Source organism: Amblyomma maculatum, chromosome 3 (genome assembly GCF_055883805.1).
Source record: "Amblyomma maculatum isolate TAMU_Amacu chromosome 3, ASM5588380v1, whole genome shotgun sequence".
Classification (NCBI taxonomy): Eukaryota; Metazoa; Arthropoda; class Arachnida; order Ixodida; family Ixodidae; genus Amblyomma; species Amblyomma maculatum.
The window spans coordinates 159,912,932-159,931,555 of record NC_139346.1 but is presented as its reverse complement, the minus strand read 5'-3'; the positions used below and the strand labels follow the sequence as shown (position 1 = coordinate 159,931,555).

Genomic DNA, 18,624 nt, shown 5'->3' with positions numbered 1-18,624 from the left:
TAATACAAGCAGCCTTTCGTACGTAGAAAAATGTCTATGATGCAAAAAACAAAACAAAAAAACATGACGTCCTTAGTCAATGAACAAATAATTCTGCAGCTTGCCTCGAATTGCATTGCATGCTTTTCTTACTATTTGTGTCGTACATTAGCTTTGCTTGCAAATAAATCTTTGTATCATGAAGAATAATACAACGCCTTGCCTGTGTTTTATTAATGTATGTTTGCAAGCAAAGCACTTGTCCTGTACGTATCAACAAACATCCACATAAGAACAATGCTATGGCTTGCACTGAACAAGAAATATGCTATGAAACATGTGTGAACCCAATAGAAAAGGCAGCAGCAAATAACGGTAGAAACTGTGGAAACTTATACCTTTAATGCTTTCAAATGAAGCCAGGCATGCTTTTATAACAACTGAAAAACAGGTGAGGGTAAAAGTATCTGCCTGGGCAAAACTGCAGTAGACAAGCTTATCTACTTTCCTTTTTTTGCTTACAATTTCATATAGCCTTCACCTGCTTTATTAGGGGTTAAATCATAACTGGCTTTATGTGAAAATGCTAAGTCAGGTTTTCTGCCCTTGTTCCATAACTCCCACTCTTCTCTGCAGTTGCCTTTGTCTGTTGAGATAGCAAAAGCTTTTTCACTGCTGAGACGTTCAATAACTACATAAGGTGAGGATACAGACACATAATGAAGCGCTCAGTGTGTGTCATTGTCTTCTCCTTCTATAGTTTGTGAATGTCTCAGCAGCAGAAAAGCATTTACCAACATAATGCTATACCAACTAGCCCTTGTATGAACTTTATTTCAGCCTATTGGGCACAAACTTATTCCAAAGATCATGAACCAACTAGCCTGTTAAAAAGTCTTCCAGAAAGTTTTACCTTCCTTCTTGAGCAAGGCTCAGAAGAGGCCCTTTAGAAGAGAATAATGTGGTTGAAGGGCACATTCATGATAAGATGCCATGAAATGTGACAAGTACCAAAAGCTTTGACAACCCCAGCTACGTCCTCTACCCAATTTAAGCGTTGCAAAAATATTGCCAGCCTTGACTGCCATCTAAAGAATGAAGTCTCTCTACTATCAACACATCATAGATGGCCATAGCCATTGCAGTAACGGTCCCTTTCAACAGACAGCACACTCGGTGCAAGCAGTTTGCTCAATGAGCCATTTACAAGGATATTTATCGATTCCAAAGCAGTAAGCTGCAGACACACAGGCAGTACAAGTACGAATAGCATTTAGTCATGTTTACCGTCTTCATCCTTGCTTCAGCCATCTGATATCAGCAAGATAAGAACAAACCATCTATCTCTCTCTAGTCCTCCACACAACCACACGATTATCTTTGTTCCACGATATCCCAGCACTTTTAAATAAATAGAATGCATTGTGGGGTATGTTCACTTGCTTGCATGAAATCATTTAAAATTTTTAACACCTGTATAGTTAAGTTTTGTCATACTCAGCATGCAACACAAATAACCAATGAACCGCTGGTTACCAAGCAAATATACAGGCAGTCCTGGCTAATGGGAGACCAACAGCGCTTTCTGCAGCTATTCGGGCTCCACTACATACTGCATGCAGGTTTTTTTCTACCTCTCCTTATGTTACTTTGGGCTGCTAAAAATGGTGGCAAAAAAATTAAATTATTTTGGAAACTGTAATAAGATACAACTTTGGAAGACAGTAGCTGGCAGCAACAATCTGTGTTGCATTACTTTTGCTAGCCAATTACAGCAGTCACAAAATTGATGCTTCAGTGTTCTACTCCAGTAAACATAGCACAGCACCAAATTCTTGCACTAGTAATTTACCTTGTAATTAGCTTTTAATTTGGGTAACAAGAAATAGTTTTGACAATAGACTGACCACAGCAGAGGAACAATGGGTGACGACCAAGGACGACGGTGGCAGAGTTTCACTGCAGACTTGAAGGGACACCGAGAACAACTCTAAAAAGTAATTTTTTTTTAAATGGGTTTTTTGGCTCTTTCTGAATATGCAATGCTTACTCGTCACTAAAAAACACATTTATTGCCAAGGAAATTGGTTTTAAAGACGCGTCCTTTCTTTCTCCGCAACAGAATTTTAACTTGTGATGTCAGGACTGAAAAGGGCTTGGAGATCACTGTGTAGAAGTGACTGGTAGTCTAGCCTAGCCTCAAAAATCAGCATGGAAATGATGCCCTGATGTCACCACACTTGTTTCAATAACAGCTCTGTGTGGCAAGAGTAGCCTTGTTTCATTTCCCAACCTTTTCTATCTCATCAAAGTTCTGTTTTCAGTGAATGTTGTTAGAATGTTAGAATGTGGTAATTTAATGAAAAGGGCAAACTTACATTTGCCTTAGTGTCCCTTAAAAGGCATATCCAGTATTTTTTTACCTCCTCAAATTTTACTGAAATTTTCACAGTACGTTCTCAGCAGTTTCTTGGTTCTTTTTTTTTGCAGTGGTGTTGCATTTCATAGAACGTAAATGAATTAAAAAATTTCCATTTCATTGCCTCAACCATAGATATTTCTACCGGCACCTCCGCGGCATGTGTCACTGAACGCACGACCATCTATATTCACTCTGCTTTCGCTAAAGGACAAAATTTCGAGCTTGCTTTTGGTCTTTCAGACAAATAATGAGCCGTCACATGCTAGCTCAGCCAGTTAATAAGCACATGACAGTTTTTTGGTTTGGTTTGGTTTGTGGGGTTTAACTTCCCAAAATGACTGAGGCTATGAGAGATGCAGTAGTGGAGCACTCTGGAAATTTCGATCACCTGGGGTTCTTTAACATGCACTGACATCGCACAGCACACGGGCGCCTTGCTTTTCGCCTCCATTGAAAAGCAACCGCCGAGGCCAAGATTCGATCCCGCATCCTTAGGAACAGTAGTCGAGTACCGTAACCACTGCGCTACCCCGGCGGAGGACAGTTTTTTTGACAGCATCCATGATGTTTTAGCTTGGCCTGCAGTGACATCATTGTTTTGTCAAAACAGAGTTTCAATTTCCTGGTTTTTGTTGTTCTAAAAGCTTCTACTTGGTATTTCAGAAACTGAGTTTTGTGCTGGAGAGAGAGAGAACTTGAGTGAAGGAGTGTGATGCGAATTTCAACTCAAAGTATAAAAAAAAAGTTCCAAAGATGCTCTTTATGTTGTTTCCTGCTGTATGAGCGTTCCGTAACCAAGAAACTAATGCTCAAAATCAAAGAACCACGTTGCCTAAGGTCAACGAAAGCAAACTGCAAGAAGAAATTACTTTGCTAATGCAGGCCCCGAGGACGTCTACTTCCCTCCAGATTCCGAGACGACGCCAGGTCCTGACAACCAAGTCCAGCAGTACACAGTGAACATCTGGTCTACAAGACCACCCAGTGGGCAGTTTGGCTTTGTGGGAGGGCACAATACAGCTCCTCAATCTCAGATCACAGGCCGCAAGAGCACTCCACAGTGGCTGTCGACGTCTTCATTTTCTGTCAAAAATTCGCCAACGCTCAAGCCATACTTGCTCCAGAGACAGTCCCCACACAAAACGCACAACAGGTTTGCTCACTTGCATGGGACAGAAGATCCGGATAGTTATGAAGAGACAACGCCTGTTCCAACGACGACAACTAAGCCACCCACAACGTCTCAGTCATCTAGCAGCAGCCACCAACTGTGGAACATTTTCGAGGTTTCAGGTTAGTTCCAACATGCTACGATAAGTGCTATCTGACTGAGAAAAGGATCTCAATGATACCAAAAAGCTACGACTCCAATCAAATATTTCTACTGTACAACTTCGCTCGACTGAAATTGCATTCAATGTATACTTCGAACTTTTCACCTAAGGCCTTGTTGCACGCAGGTTAAATATGGTCATTTTTAGGCATTGCTTGCTTAAGTCACAAGTGAACTGATGTAATTTTTTTAACAGAGCTATCTGATCGCATCTGAAATGAAATTCCTTTTTTGGTGCTTTTGGTGTGCATTCTAAAATGGGAAATGTAAGGTGCGGAGGGTTCACCTAACATGCAGCCACAACTCACATAATAAGGACTTTTGTTGAACTCTTTGTCCCCTGTTGGGACTGTGGTCAAGGATTTAAAAAAAAAATGATGCACTTCTTGCCCTTTTGCCTTCCCATTGCTTAGCCAAAACTGCGATCTGATGCAGACAATGCATGGCCTTATGGCCTTTGTTTCTTGTTTCTTTACGAATGCTCACAGCACATCGAATTAATGTTAAAGGTGTCACTATTATTACTAATGGGTCCACAGTTAGGAAACATTATGTTTGCAGCAAAAACGTGCCTATTTTCTTACAATCAAAAAATTTCTTGAGAATATTTCTCTGACTTTTAAGATCTCAGAACAGGCAGCTGATGCTGATGCCAAAAACCAATGTGTTATTGAAATAACAAGACAATTTTTGTAACTGTGCAATATACAGGGTTATTAAAATTCAAAATAAACACATTCAGCTCTTACCCAATTTTTCATAACAAAGAACAGCTAGCTTGAGTATTCACACAAAAGCACACATTATACCCCTGTCATGTGGGCAGTTTCAACGACTACATAGATAGTGAACAGAATTCAAGAATCTCGGGTGAAGTTGTAATCATCACCGATACGATCCCCTAACACCAGGTGCTGTAATGCCATTGTCGCCGCAAATAACATTGCACGACCACAAGTTTAACCTACAAAGGACAAAACGCTCTTCTTATTTACAGTAACATTGTTCACTCTCAAAAGGAATTTGCTGCTTCAGACAAGCTGTAGTAGCACCTAATACTTTTGAGAAAGCTGGTGTAGATTTTACATCAACAGCAACTATGGCATTTTGTGGCCCTGACATTTTGTGGCCCTGATATCTCCTTGTTCACAAAATAAATTGTATATTTTTACGTGCCATAATTTTCAACCCAGTACTCTATGTCCAAGGGGGCATGATGCTATCGTTCAAAGGCCTTTAAGGTCTCTAGTGAGTTATACACTGTTCTGCTGACTTAACAGACTACTGACTCCATGGTAGGGGTGTGCAAATATAGTAGCTTTAAGTCAAATCGAATGTGTATGGTGCAGCTACAGACCAAATCCAGTATAAATAGAAAATTCACATGGTTGTTCACTACTTGTGCAAATATTTGTATAAATAATAATTGATACAAAACAGTCAGACACCAGTGTCAGTGATATAGCCCAGAATGAAAGCTGTAGCTGTCGGAGGACAAAACAGTGATCACCGTGATCTCCAACACAGAGCATGAAATCAGCACATTGACATGGTGATTGTCATGGTGACTGTCATATGAAAATTAACCCTTTGCTATTAGTGATGGAAGCACACTTGCACCACATCTCAGTTGATGAGTCGTGACCTCTGACAATGTAAGCCTTGTTGAACCCTGACGCTTCACTCCCTATCAAAGGCCACGTGTTTGAGCATTTTTAATAATTGCTCGCAAATGGGCCACTCGCGACGCTGCACATGTGAAGCATTCATGGCAGCATGCAGCATGGCATCGCAGTGGGCTTTGGTTCTGAGACAGTCGTTGAAGAACACTACGGCATGCCCAATTTGCACTTTCTGTCTATTATTAAAAAACTATCAATACGCTTGAGTTCGTCTGATTTGCTTGGAATAGCATTAAACATGCACTATTTGATTTGTTCAGCAGATTGAATAGGAGGCCATTCAATTTGATATTGGAAAATTTTGAATATTTGCATACCCATACTTGATGGATGGTTCAATTGGCTATTGAAATGACCATGTGACAGGAGTGCTAGCCTACCACGTCTCACAGGATCTTTACCACAACATATGTCAGATTCAACTTCTCTTTTAAGCAACAATAGCTTTGGCACTATGCTGCATAATGTTTCCCACATTAAGGCCACACGATAAAAATGAATCCTGGCATAGTAAGTGCTGAGCATGCTCATGAAAGCCTCATAAACGAAGCAAGCAGTTATTTGATCTCGTCATGATCATCAGGCAAGAGCGTCATTGTCAGACACACTATGCTAAAAGAGGATGAAGCATCGAAGTCCAGTGGTTCCAATCATTACCTGTTAGCACTTTTAAACTTAAAATCGCCTATCACAGAAATATGTCACCATCAGACTGCGTTTTTAATCCTTTTCATATTTAATTCAACACGATTGCATTGCATTGCAGTATTGCATTTTGAACATCATGAAGAAGCAATAAGCTAATTTGCCATAAGTAAGCAGGAACAAAGCTTATACTTCAGCAAGTGGAGCCTTCAGGGCACCCCTAAGCAATAAAAGACACCGAAGGCTGAAGAAAATTCGCTTAACTAAAGGGTCTCAAACTTGTATTGCTATGCAGGCCGCATTGAGAATCTTTTTCCCCGATAGGGCAAGGGGCTGAAAATGAACAAAAAATAATAGAAAAAAATATATGCATAAACAATAGAAAATTAAAAAATAAGTAACAATACAATAAACAAAAACCAACCGAAACACCTCATTCCCTGACCACACTCTCCCATTAATAATAATAATAATAATTGGTTCACAGGAAAGGAAAGGCGTAGTATCTGTCACACTTGTTCTGTGGACACCTGAACCATGCCAAAGGGAAGAAAAAAAGGTGGAAAGAGAAAAAGGAGCCCTAGTGGAGGGCTTCAGGCACAGCACACGACGCCTCTCCATTTTACCTCCATTAAAACGCAGCTGCCGGGGGTTGGGATCGAACCTGGGTACTCCGGCAGAGTAGCACTCTCTCTCATTCTTTGCAAGAAAGCGGCATGTACTACCTTTTTTCTAAACGCCGAACAATGGCCACTTCGGGAAGGTTTGCAGAGAGTTACTGAAAGGGCACAACGGTTAACACTACAGTCAGTTACGTTTAAGAGAAAAAAAAAAATACTTGGAGGGGAAAGACAGGAAAAGTTCCGGTGCCTCTTGAAGGCAGCTGATGTCTTTCAATATCTCACGCAGATAAAGACGCAAGTGACCTTAATTTCACAAAGAAAGCATTCCCTCTGGAGACAAGGCCTTTTCGTCAATTTTAGTTCAAAACGAGTCTGGTGGTAAAGCCAACTTGTGAAGCAGGCATGTGCTTTTAGAACAAAGGCTGAAACTTTTGGAGCAGGCTGACTGCATCACAAAATGCCACGGGCCGCATGCAGCCCGCGGGCTGAATGTTTGACCCCTGACCTAACCTTACAGATTTAAAGCTTATGGGATGTCATAAGTGCTCACTAAAACAAACCACATTGCTTGTCAGAGCATGAAGTAGGGCTAGTTGGTTTTGGTTTAGCATAACTAAAAATAGTGCACAGAATAGGACAGCGTCGTATCTATTCTTTCTGCCCTGTTCTGTGCGTTGAGTTTCACATTACTTAGTCACTTTTGGCAAAGGCTGTCTGTAACTTCGGGAAGGTCTTTTCATGAAGGAGTCAAGTGAATTCTCAGCTGTTTTAATCCGGGAGACTTGTTTTATGCATCAAATGTTTTGAGGTGGCATTCTGCACATTTTGAAAGTAAAATAATTTTTTTAATGAAGCCGAAGTGAACTTCATAGCAGACTCTTGCATTGCAGATCTCTAGGGTCATAAAAATCGAGCTAAAAAACATTGTTCGTGGCAAACTGCCAACATCAAAGTGGATGCTGATTAAGTTAGACACTTGAACAGTAGATATGAATGAAATTGTAAAAGCTGCAAAAGGAGTGCCTATAGCTTTGCCAAGTTTTAAATTTTACATTTGGAAAGCTTTGGCTGCCTAAGGAACTAAGGAATCATTTGAGAGTAAACAATCTAAGGATACACATGCTCTAGATCCTGAAAGGGGTCAGCATTCTTATGCTTTTTCCAGATCCTGCATATCAGTAGTCACATGCCTGGTTCACTGCCACATCTGAAAAAAAAAGAGAGAGAGAGAGAGAGGGGAAATGAGCCCCACATCAGTGGGGCATGCAATAAAAAGAACAGATAATCGATGGCCTCTGGGCCAATGGAGTGAGTGCTAAGAGAAGGTAAAGGTAGCAGGAATGGCGGAGTTGAGCGGGCAGGTGAGAGAGGAATTTGTTGGGTTAGGGCAGCTGCAGCTGATGCATGGCGCAGGTCAGTGGAAAGAGATGCTGATGATGACAAATGTGTTTTATTTCTGTGCACCACAGGCTGCAACATCTACGGACGGCTTTACGGTGTCAACGAAGTGGTGCGGGAACTCAGCAGCAAGTGCAAGGCCTGCACGTGCACGTCACTTGGGGTTCAGTGCAACGAGACGTGCTGATTGCGGCAGATCCTCCAACTGACAAAACTCTCTCCACACAGCACCCAACATCCTGTTCTGACCATGGCAAGAAATGTTTCTACATGGCCAGGGCAGCATAGTCACAACGCGAAGCTGTTTGGCATGTGAAAACGGACTGCATTTTGCATTGTCGTGCCACACTTGTGAAGTTGATGCTGTTAGCAGTTCTTACATCAACTCTTCGCCTGCTATGTTGTACGCATGGCTTCTTGACTGCTAGAATAGGCACCAAGCACCCACGTTTTTTGTTTTTTTTTTTACTTTTCCAGGGAGTCTCAAAGTGGCGACTGCTTAAGCATTGTAAAGGTGACAATACCAAAGCAACGTAACAATACCATTTCTTTTAAAATGGACCTGCATTTTAAAGCGTCACTGGAGCATGCTTTTTTTTCATCTTTAAGCAAAGCGTGAGCAAATCTCCCGACGAGGAATGGAATGGCAACAAAGTGATTTGCAGCTGAAGCACATTGCATTTTGCGCTGCGCAACTTCTGAAATGGCTTGTATCTTCTTAAACATTCCACATTGTCCCCTGCACACACTCTCCATCTCAACATCTCAAGCATCATTTTTGCATGCTTGTTGGCAAGGCCAACATAAGTGCAAATACCTTACTTTCACTGTCATTTCATGTAGCACGCACAACTCTACTCTACTGTGACATGCTAAAATAATTTTCATATGGATATTGTCTGCTATAGCGCAAGCGCAGCAATCTTGAGGTGTCCGCAACATAACGGTGCCCCCAAAATAACAAGAATATTTAGAAATTAGACTGACATTTTCAAAATTTCACAAGCAAATCATCTGTGCAGTATGCACAACCTTTGGTTTAATAAGTGGATTAAGGAACTTTAATGCTACTCACAGTGCAGGAAGCATCTAAACATGTATAAGACAGGATTATTTTTTTTTTCCAGTAGTAACCAGAAGTGGTTGTCATAAGCAAGGATATTTATGCATTATTATTCAGTGGCATTGCTCCTCAATTCTATGGAAGGTGAAAAACAGAACTGCAGAAAAGATCACAGAAGGTACCTGGTCAAAGAAGACAGACGCATATGTCCTAAGCAGATTTGCAAACGACTAGAGATTGCAGCAATGTTGGTGAAAAAACACAATCTTTCTGAATTCACAACACTGCTTTGCAGCAAGCCTATTGCAATAAAACAACCTTCTTTCTCTGCCTGATAGGCTTTGCAGACAACTCACAAAGCAAAATAATTGACTGAAACAAGCATAAGTATGTTATTTTGTGTGGCTTGCAAGGCAAGGTTGTGGCTTTGTCTGCAGGATCCCGGGACCTTCAACAGTTTCGTTTGACACATGAAATAAATCCTTCCATTGTCAGCATCACAGTACATAAACTGCCCAAATACTGATGTTTTGAAATAAGAGAATGTTTGTTCTAGACAATCGAAGAAAGTCACTTTCAACAAGCCTGAATCAAAGCTCACATTTTTATCAGATTCACAAATATTCCCTGTCAGCCTACAGGTGTGCAGCAGTAGCCTGTTATCGTGTGCGTCAGTTTCCAAAAACATGCGTTGTAGTTTTATGTCTTCCATGGTGTGTGAAAAGCAAGACTCTTTGTAAATAGCTCCATGTGCATCTTTTTTGTGTTTTCCTTTGATTTACTTTCTCTGATTTACTGGGATCTTTTTTGAGGCAGCGTCCTTACAACCAACCCAAGTCCTGCTTTCTGGAGGACGATTTAATGCCACATAAAATTGCACCACATTTAACTGGAGCAATTTCTTTTTAACACCAAGCAATAGCTAGGCATTGTGCTGTAAAAAACGCGTTCAACTTGGGTTTTTTGTACTGATGCTGCACTAAACAAATCGTCCGTCAAGCCACTTGTAACCAAAAAATTTGGAAAGGTCAACGGCTTGACAGCAAAAACCGGTGTGTGAACTTGTACCTATTGATACACATCTAGGGCAATAAAGTTTTATCTTTGAAATAAAATCTGCATTCAGGAAGACCTTGGATGCTGGAACAACATCTGTGTGTTTTCAACCCACCTCATGGTGGCATACCATATACAGGGTGCCACCGATAAATGTAATGAAGTTTTAAAAGAAGATGGAGAGGCATACGAGAATAAAACCTGCTGTTCAAACAAGGTTTATAGAGGCTCCACAGAAACCAAAAAAAATATGGATATTCAGAGATCAATGCCTTTCTGGAGGATTTTCAAAGACCTATTTGTGATCTTTACAGGCCATTAAATTTTTGAATCAGTCACCAGCACATTCACATTGCACTTGATGCCAACGTAAGATGACTGTGGTGCAGCATCGATGGGTCACTCGCCGGCAACCAGAATACAGAACTCTTAAGTTTTTCCTACTATAAACGACGATTTCCGTTTCATCACAACTTTTCAAGGGCCATGAAACCATAATTTGCAATTCAAAGATTTTAAGGATATACACACACTTTGTTAGTCATGTAGTCTAGTCTAACACACATTTCTTCAATATGAAAAGTTATTTATTAGTAAGGTAATTAGCTAACCATTAAAATACTGGCTATGGGAAAGAGTGTCAATTTGAAAGTTGTAGATCACCTTGTAAAAGAGCCGGCTGAAATGTTTGCAACGAGATAACGCTTACGCAATCTCTTTACTGGCCCTAAGAGAAAGCATGCGAAATACACTATTTGCTACTACTCGATAGTGGTGCTACCCGAGCACCACAAGACGCTCTCTGCAAGAGGGCTTTGCATATGCATTGGGCACAGACAGTCCGGAATAGGGGGAGGATAGAGAGAGGCAGGTGTCAGCTCATGAAACAAGCATGAGACGTGTCGCCACATACGGGGGATGCTCCTCCGCGCAACCATGCTCAACGACACGGCTCCATTATGCAGTGCCAGACATGTCCGCACACAGCCTAGGCAAGAGTTTTGCTATGGTCTTCACCCATTCTCGAAAGTTAAAGGATTGGAGTAACGATGTGTATAGCCAAAAGAGCTCTAACCCCTTGCCCTGATCCCCCATAACTGCTCACATAATTCACAATCAATCTTGAGAGTACTAGTGCAGGCCCGCCGGTTATACCATTTATCTTCCTTTTCGTGTGCATGAATATAAAGACATCCTGAGAAAATGTACCTGCACACAATTGCAGGTTTAATTCCTTCGTGACTGAATAGCTCATAAGCCGGGCAGTGTTTTCCTACTATGTTTGCAAATTATTTCTGGACTCTGATAAGGCAGATATGCTAGCACTGCTAGAAGTGTGCACACTAAATACATGGGTATAATGTGAGGTGTCAATACACTGAACCAAAATTTCTAGAAAAAGAATTACAAGCTGGACAGTGGAGTGTTTTCCTTACTGTCACTGACACCCCCATTCGTATTCCTCTGAATACATTGCGCTGGCACAGAGATGACATGATTCAAAAATTATCGGCTCCATCCCGCATTTCTCATGGCCAACCATGCCAATATGCCTTTCCTTGTTGTTACACCTGAAAAACCTGCATAAGGTATGTTGTCGCTTGTTGCTTGGGTGTCTTTATTCTCCCAATAAGTGCCAGCTCGGTGCATGTCACAAGGTGTGTGCCCACTAGCCCTGCCACACCTGTACCGGTGATGTAGGGCAGGAAAGGTCGCTACCAGCAGGCCAAGCAATCAAGGAAGCACATAACAGTTTTCTTAATGCACCAAAGCCAGCAGGCATGAGGACACTGGTTCACAATGTAGAGCAACGCAGCCACTTCGCCACACAGGCGTGTGTACAATAAACATAGCACAAGCTCTGGGACGCTTGTGAATTTTATGGACAGATACCTCAGTACCCCATTCACACGCTGTAGACAAGAGCAGTAGGGCTGTAAATAAAGTTGACTATGCTTGACTAATCGGTCTGACAAAGGGATGAGCAGAGGAGGTAGAGTGAATTGGTCTGCAGGCAAAACAAGAAACACCATTCCACGAATAAACACAAAACACTCTTTCATTCACTTTGTGATGCGCTGAAGTTGCAAACTTCAAAAATTAGGCAGCTCCAAGTGTGTTTCTGGTTCTTCAAGATGACAAAGCCAGGTGTAATGAAGAGGCAACATCCTTTTTTTTTTTTTTCAGAAATAGGCAAATGCCAGCAGGCAAGCAGGAAGGAAGGATATGCTTGGCAATGCTCTGTGCCATTCCCTGAAGTGGTTGGTGGCCAAAAGCATTGAGCTCATCACAACTAAAAACTTCGAAACGTTTTGAAACTGGTTATAAGCCATTTGCTATGCTTGCAATTTTGTATGAAAGTAACACATCAACCGTAACGCGCCAATCAAACCTGGTCGCATCTATCTGTGGCTGTAACTCGGCAAGGTCCTGGCGAATGTGCAGAACGTGGCGCAGTGTTATGCGACCGGGAAATAGGCCTTTGATACGGCAGTAGTGAGTGATGTAGGTTGCTGTCTGCCAGACTTAGACGAGACCAGCAGTTCAGCCAGTTTTGAGCGAACTAGCAGCTTCTGCCATTCAGGTTAAGCGTATAACACATAATGTCTGGCAGGTTTACTGCTTTTTTAGCTCGGTTATCCTCAGTTCAGCATGTCACAAAACAATTACTAAGTCAGTTCAGTTCTCAGGAAGCAACCATTTCATTCATTTCATATCACAAGGCTGTCTACTTAGATTAACACAGGTTAATATACTACATAAATGAAGCAAACAGATGTGGAACTCCTGAGTGAAGTAGAAAAAATTCTTAACAATTCTTGAAGGAGAAAATTGTATGCCATTTCAAAGTAGTTTGTGGGATGCAATGGCAATATTGGCTGTAATGTAGTCCAGAAAATTAGAGAGCAATTAATAGCAAATATTTGACACGTTCCTGGAAAGTTAAGGTAACGAAAAGCAATTATTTTAGTTTCTGACAGCTTAATAAATGTCTGCTGCTGCTATTTCGCAAACAAAAAGTAACTGATATATCAAACTAAGATTCTTTCTTACAGGAATGGAAGCAAGTAAATGACCCCCAGCTGTAAAATGGTGCAACAAGAAAATACACTGTCAACATTTGTGCCTTTTAACTGACAACTACTACTACAGCTGAAATAAAGTGAGGGTCAGAAATACAGTGGCTGTGATTGAAAAATGTACAATAGAGCTCTCACAGGTTTAAAAAAATTTGGTGCAACTGGAACACATCAATTATAATGTGTTGATCAAACCTGGTCGCACGCATCTGTGGCTGTAACTAGGCAAGGTTCAGATGAACGTGCATAATTTGCGCATGAGGAGCAAATATCGTCCATTTTCGAACACCATATCCTCTTACACTACCAAATGTTAAACGGGCAAAGGTAATTTTTTGATATAAGCAAACTGTGAAGAAAAACAACTCTTGTTTTTTGGCTTACGATTTGGCAAGAACTGCAACAACTTCAGACCACCTGCATTCCACTGCATTAATTGCAGTGGTCCCAAGACAAAGGGTGTGAAAATAGGAACTCCAAGTGACTATTCTGTTGTTACTGTTTATGCCCACTACCTGTTCTGGACATGAAGTCGGCGAAAGGTGAGGTTGACACGGGGTCCCAAGGCTGCCTTGCGGGGTGGAAGGGAGTGATACCAGTATCGATTTGTTGGAGGGTTCATTAGCAGCAGGCTCCCGTGCTCCAGGCATATCTTCACGGGCTCTACATGGCGCAACTTGCGTCTAGCGTCGCCGTGTTTCAGTACAAAGTCTCGAGGTTGCCCAAATGACAACGATGCAATTGGAACCCTGTGGTCAAGATCTTTCTCATCATCCCTGTGCTCACCAATGTGGTCTGATCCGTCATTGTACCTGGAATAAAGCACCAGCGACAGGGACTTAATATGCAACTTTTCCCAAGAATACAGTTCATTCTTATTAAATGAAAAATGGAGGCGTTTTTAAATAAAAAGCGAGCCTCAGTACTGAACCTAAATTTTTAAAGCAGAGTGAACTACGGTATGCTCTTAGGCACTTATTGCTGTAGTTTTCCTTAAACCTAAAAGCACAATTATAGTATTGCTTGTTATGCATCGCACAAATACCATTCAATATTAACTTGTTTTTTAACAAAGCAACTAGACACTATGATTTTCCGGTCAAACATAGGTACTTCATAGGCTCAGTGTGCTCCAGTACAAGGAAGCACGTCTAGATCCCAATTGTGTGATTCGCCTTGAGGCTGCATGTTTCCATACTAGGTGAGAGAACTAAAAACTTACAGGAATAAGTCTCAAAGTCCACACAACAAATACACACAAAGACAGCAGCTGGACAAAATTAGCATTCACGTCAAACCAAGAAAGTTGCAATTGTCTAAAGGTAAAACTGAGGGCTGACTAGTGCACATAGCAGTTTTTCTTATCATAGCACATTTCTATCGGTTTATTTTCTGGCCCAGCTGCATGTTTTACCATTCCACCATGGCACATGACATATGAGCTTTCACACCCTTTGACACGAATTTTTCACCCTTTGTTTTGCCACGTGATGTAAGTTTTTTCTCCTCCCTTCTCATTTTGTTCTGAGCCCCCCCTGCTTGGGCCAGTGTATGAACTCGCAGTAATTGTAAATAAAATAAATAAATAAAAGAGCCCGCATCTTCAATTCATAACGCTACCTGGATTCTGTGTATGAATTATGCACCTTAAGGCTGCACTTCAGTTTACACAATTAAGAAAAGACGTTTCACATTTACTGACGTCTGCTTCTACCCAAGGACTTCAGGTCTGTCATGGCCCATGCTGTTAGAGCCGGGGGCAACAGCAGCCAGGACCATTGTGCTAGCAAAAGCACAAGCCAAAGTTAAATACCAAGGAAGTAAACTGCAAAACTTTTCATTTTTGAGCTGTCAAAAACATAATTAACGAAACCTTGCTTGTGCCGCTAAACTCGTCACCCTTTGTAGCACATGGCACACGTGTGCCACTTTCTCACCATACTTTTTTGCATAGAAACAAAACAATGATGCACCCATGCGTCACTTTCTAGTGTGCTGCCATCAACTAAGCTCTTAAACAAATAATATGGCATGCTTTCAGTTTTTGCTAGCAGTGCCATTAGTGTCTTTGCAAGCACACATGTAGATTCCGACTCAACGTAATCTGGCAAAAAGGAAAAAAGAACAGCAAGAAAAGAACAATTCTTGATGCGAATTTGCTCATTTTAAAAAAGGCTTTGGTGACTCAGTCCCAAATGCAAGCAAATTTACCTGGGATATTAGGGAGCTGTGCTTCTGACAAAACTGTTATGAGGTTAGATTTATCTCTCATCACTGCCCCTAAATGACTCGCTCATGGTCAGCTTCAGTAATGTAGAGCTTGCGAATAAACATAGAGGTTTTAGACTGTAGCATAGGTAATGGTCACTTTTCAGGCCGGTACCTTACGCAAGAAGAGGCTGTGGATTTCTTGTTTGAATCTCCCGACAATCTGGAGCTGAGCAAAGGTGAGAGCGAATGCACAGATGATGAGGAATTTATTTCAGAGTTGGAAACTGGAGAGAAAGACACAGCTATCTGTAAGAACCTGTGCAAAAATCCTTCACAGCCTATTGTATTTTTCAGTAATGTTTCCAAAGATCCTGGAACCTCATAGAAAAGTTTCCTAAAATTTGTCTCCATTTTGTCACAACGGCAGCTTTCAAATGTTATGGGTATTGTTCTCAGAATGCTCTGCAAGGAGAATTATTTATGCCACGTTTGTGCTACGGACTCCTACTGAGCATGTGCACGGTATGTTGATCAGTAGAAGATTGATACTACGGCTTCATTACCATCATCATCATCGCAAACACCATGACAGTTGGTCTTGTTACGGCCATTGAAGGACAAACACTTTTCCCAGTAGTCTTCAGTCAGCCCTAGCCTGAACTAAATTTAGTTATTCTATTCCTGCAGTTTTTAAAAAATAAAACACTGAGAACAAAAAGGAGTCGGCCAGCACCAATAAGGTACCGCATTCTAATAATAAAGAACCAATTCTCACTGAAAAGTTTTCACAAGTCAGAAAAGGTCCCCCCAAAAAAACAATATACAGGCGTCCTCATCACCAGTCAATTTCACAAGTAAAATGTGCGTGTCGCCGAAGCATCTACACTACATCGCCACTCACAAAATGGTGGTAAACTGCTTTTCTTCCATAAATACGTCATGAGTTGACCTGACTGCAGGGAAGATTTTGAAATCAAGTTTTATCAGTGATAAATGAGTCTCTTGATCCTCGACGAACTTCAACACGGCCATATGGCATGTGGACTAGCCCACGGGCAGCAGTAGTGTGACATGTGGCCCTTATTTCAATTAAGAATGTGACACAGGCTGGCAGGAAGTTGCTACAGATGGGCACTGATAAGAGTCGCAAGTTCAAATACATAAGTGAACACATAATTTTGTGTGTCAAATAAGAGTGTAGAGACTGCAATGATTGGTTATCAAAACTCTGCCTCATTATATTCATGTTCAACATCGCTTGGCAACAAGATTGTGAGCCGATGAGGAAAGAGGCGGGCAACAGACAAAAATCTGAGCGAATCAGTGAAACACCGAGCACGGAGCTAAGGAGTATAAAGTCAATTATTATAAAGGCACCTGAATGAAATTTCATAATCACAGGAAGGCTGAAGCAATTGGTTTCAAAGTAATTACTGTACACCCCAGCTGCCTTTGCATGAGGCACGATGGATACAATAGATATATACAGGCATACAGGATGCTTGCCTGCAAACGTATGATAAAAATCAACCTAAAAAAACAAATAAACATACGAACAGTGTTACACTGTTCTGCAGTGAAGCAGCACATAGTATAGGCACACATACAATGTTAGCAAGAGTGCGGAATAATGCTCAAAAGCTAATTGGCTCTGATAATGATTTGCAATTCTGCAAGCTGGTTTAGCTGTAACTACCACAGAAACATATGCTAATAAGAGCGCTGCACAACTTTATGCCAGAAGCAGGGTGCTGGCGGACATGCGTTCCTCACCTATTGACGAGAACAAAGTTGTAACGATGGCCAGTTTGCCTGGAGACGAGATCCCTCAAGTGTTGCAAAAGAGAGGTCCATGGTTTAGCAGGCAACCGAATCCCGGAAAACGCGTAAACCATTCCCTTATCACCGTAGGACACCTAAATAAAATGACAAAAAATTCGCAGATTCAAGCACTGGTAAGAAGTAAAAAACTGAAAATTTTCAGAGTCCCTAGTTGGTTTCCAGTAAAACATCTGCTTTGCACGACAAGGTATGAAATGCTAGACTTACTTGCTTTCTCGGTATCGTACGCCACTTCCCGTAAATTCTTATTTTGAGCAAGTCTCCCGTGAAATACTCGACTTCGGACTCCAGTCTTCGAAATATGTAGTCCGCCGTGCTCTTCGCAAAAAACTTTATGTAGTCCAGATCAAGGCCTTCCCGCGTAATCTTTCTCATGACCAGGGGTTCCGGGTTTATACAAACATCACGCATAGTATCACTTACTAAGGCGGCTTGAACAGACTCAGCGCTGCCGTCATCTCTATCGTCCAATCCCTCAGCATCCTGGCTGTTAGGACCCGCGTTAGCCTCGTATCTTCCCCTTTCCTGGGGCACTTCATTGCTCGAAGACATGGTCAGCGGTCCAACTACACTGATTTCATCGCAAATGGATGGTTAGACGTAGCTAGAGCGCTGCTGTCTCGGCGAAGAGAGCATAAAGTTATTGAAGCAATGACGAACTGCTCAAAAGGCAGCACCGTGAAAGGCAGGTAGCTTCTCTTCCCGCGGAAAACAGCTGACACATCCACGTGACACCGAAGTGCCGTGCTCAGTCAAACGATGGCGCCACAAATCCCAACACTTCGAGAGCGCAGATCGGCATCGTTGAAAGGAGGGATTTTTGAATTCTGCTGCATACGGTTCGTAACGTCAGTTGAGGGTGGCTCACCTGACTGAAGCTGTAGTTCTTGTAGTATTTTTCGGCCCAATACAGTAGAGTTGAGCTGCCAAATCTGGACCTCCCTGACCGCTTTAGCAATCCCTTCCCAGGTAATTAAGGATGATAATGATGCCTCTTGCCTTCTGTCTGATATTAACAAGGTTCTTGATTGGTGTAAGGAATGGAATATGTAATTAAATATTAATAAGTGTAAGCATCTGCGCATTTCTCGTAGTTCCAGCATACCCACTACTTATCAGATTAACAATCTTTCTCTTGAGACTGTGTATTCTTACAAGTATCTAGGTGTTTACGTTTATTCTATCTTGGAAACCCCACGTTGACTATATCATAAATACCGCAAACCGCATGCTAGGGTACCTTCGGAGAAATTTCTCTCGTTCATCCAGTTCTTTAAAATTATTGCTTTA

The 18,624-nt window shown here is 41.6% G+C and overlaps 2 protein-coding genes across 2 annotated transcripts in view; one reads left to right on the top strand and one right to left on the bottom strand.

The window, feature by feature from the left end:
* LOC146196644 (uncharacterized) overlaps window positions 1-10,266 on the top strand; it is an 87,379-nt gene extending 77,113 nt beyond the window's left edge. Inside the window, exons 23-24 of the mRNA XM_084597049.1 lie at window positions 3,284-3,694; window positions 8,154-10,266. Of these exons, the coding sequence (XP_084453175.1) occupies window positions 3,284-3,694; window positions 8,154-8,269 (527 nt within the window). The 3' untranslated portion in view covers window positions 8,270-10,266. The remainder of the gene's footprint in view (window positions 1-3,283; window positions 3,695-8,153) is intronic.
* A 135-nt stretch (window positions 10,267-10,401) lies between these two features.
* Window positions 10,402-18,044, bottom strand: LOC146196643 (DNA oxidative demethylase ALKBH2-like). Its single transcript, XM_084598408.1, has 3 exons — window positions 17,542-18,044; window positions 17,266-17,408; window positions 10,402-14,093 (listed from the first exon to the last, which is right to left on the bottom strand). The coding sequence occupies exons 1-3, from the start codon at window positions 17,884-17,886 to the stop codon at window positions 13,793-13,795; spliced, it is 789 nt and encodes a 262-aa protein (XP_084454534.1). The 5' UTR covers window positions 17,887-18,044; the 3' UTR covers window positions 10,402-13,792.
* Window positions 18,045-18,624: the final 580 nt, after the last annotated feature.

Bases quoted from the DNA above. Each gene is read 5' to 3' on its own strand.
- LOC146196643 (XM_084598408.1), bottom strand. From the start codon at position 17,886: ATGTCTTCGAGCAATGAAGTGCCCCAGGAAAGGGGAAGATACGAGGCT. The intron at 17,409-17,541 runs GTAAGTCTAGCA...CATTTTATTTAG, and splicing joins GTACGATACCGAGAAAGCAA to GTGTCCTACGGTGATAAGGG. The intron at 14,094-17,265 runs GTGAGGAACGCA...GCTTTATTCCAG, and splicing joins AACTTTGTTCTCGTCAATAG to GTACAATGACGGATCAGACC.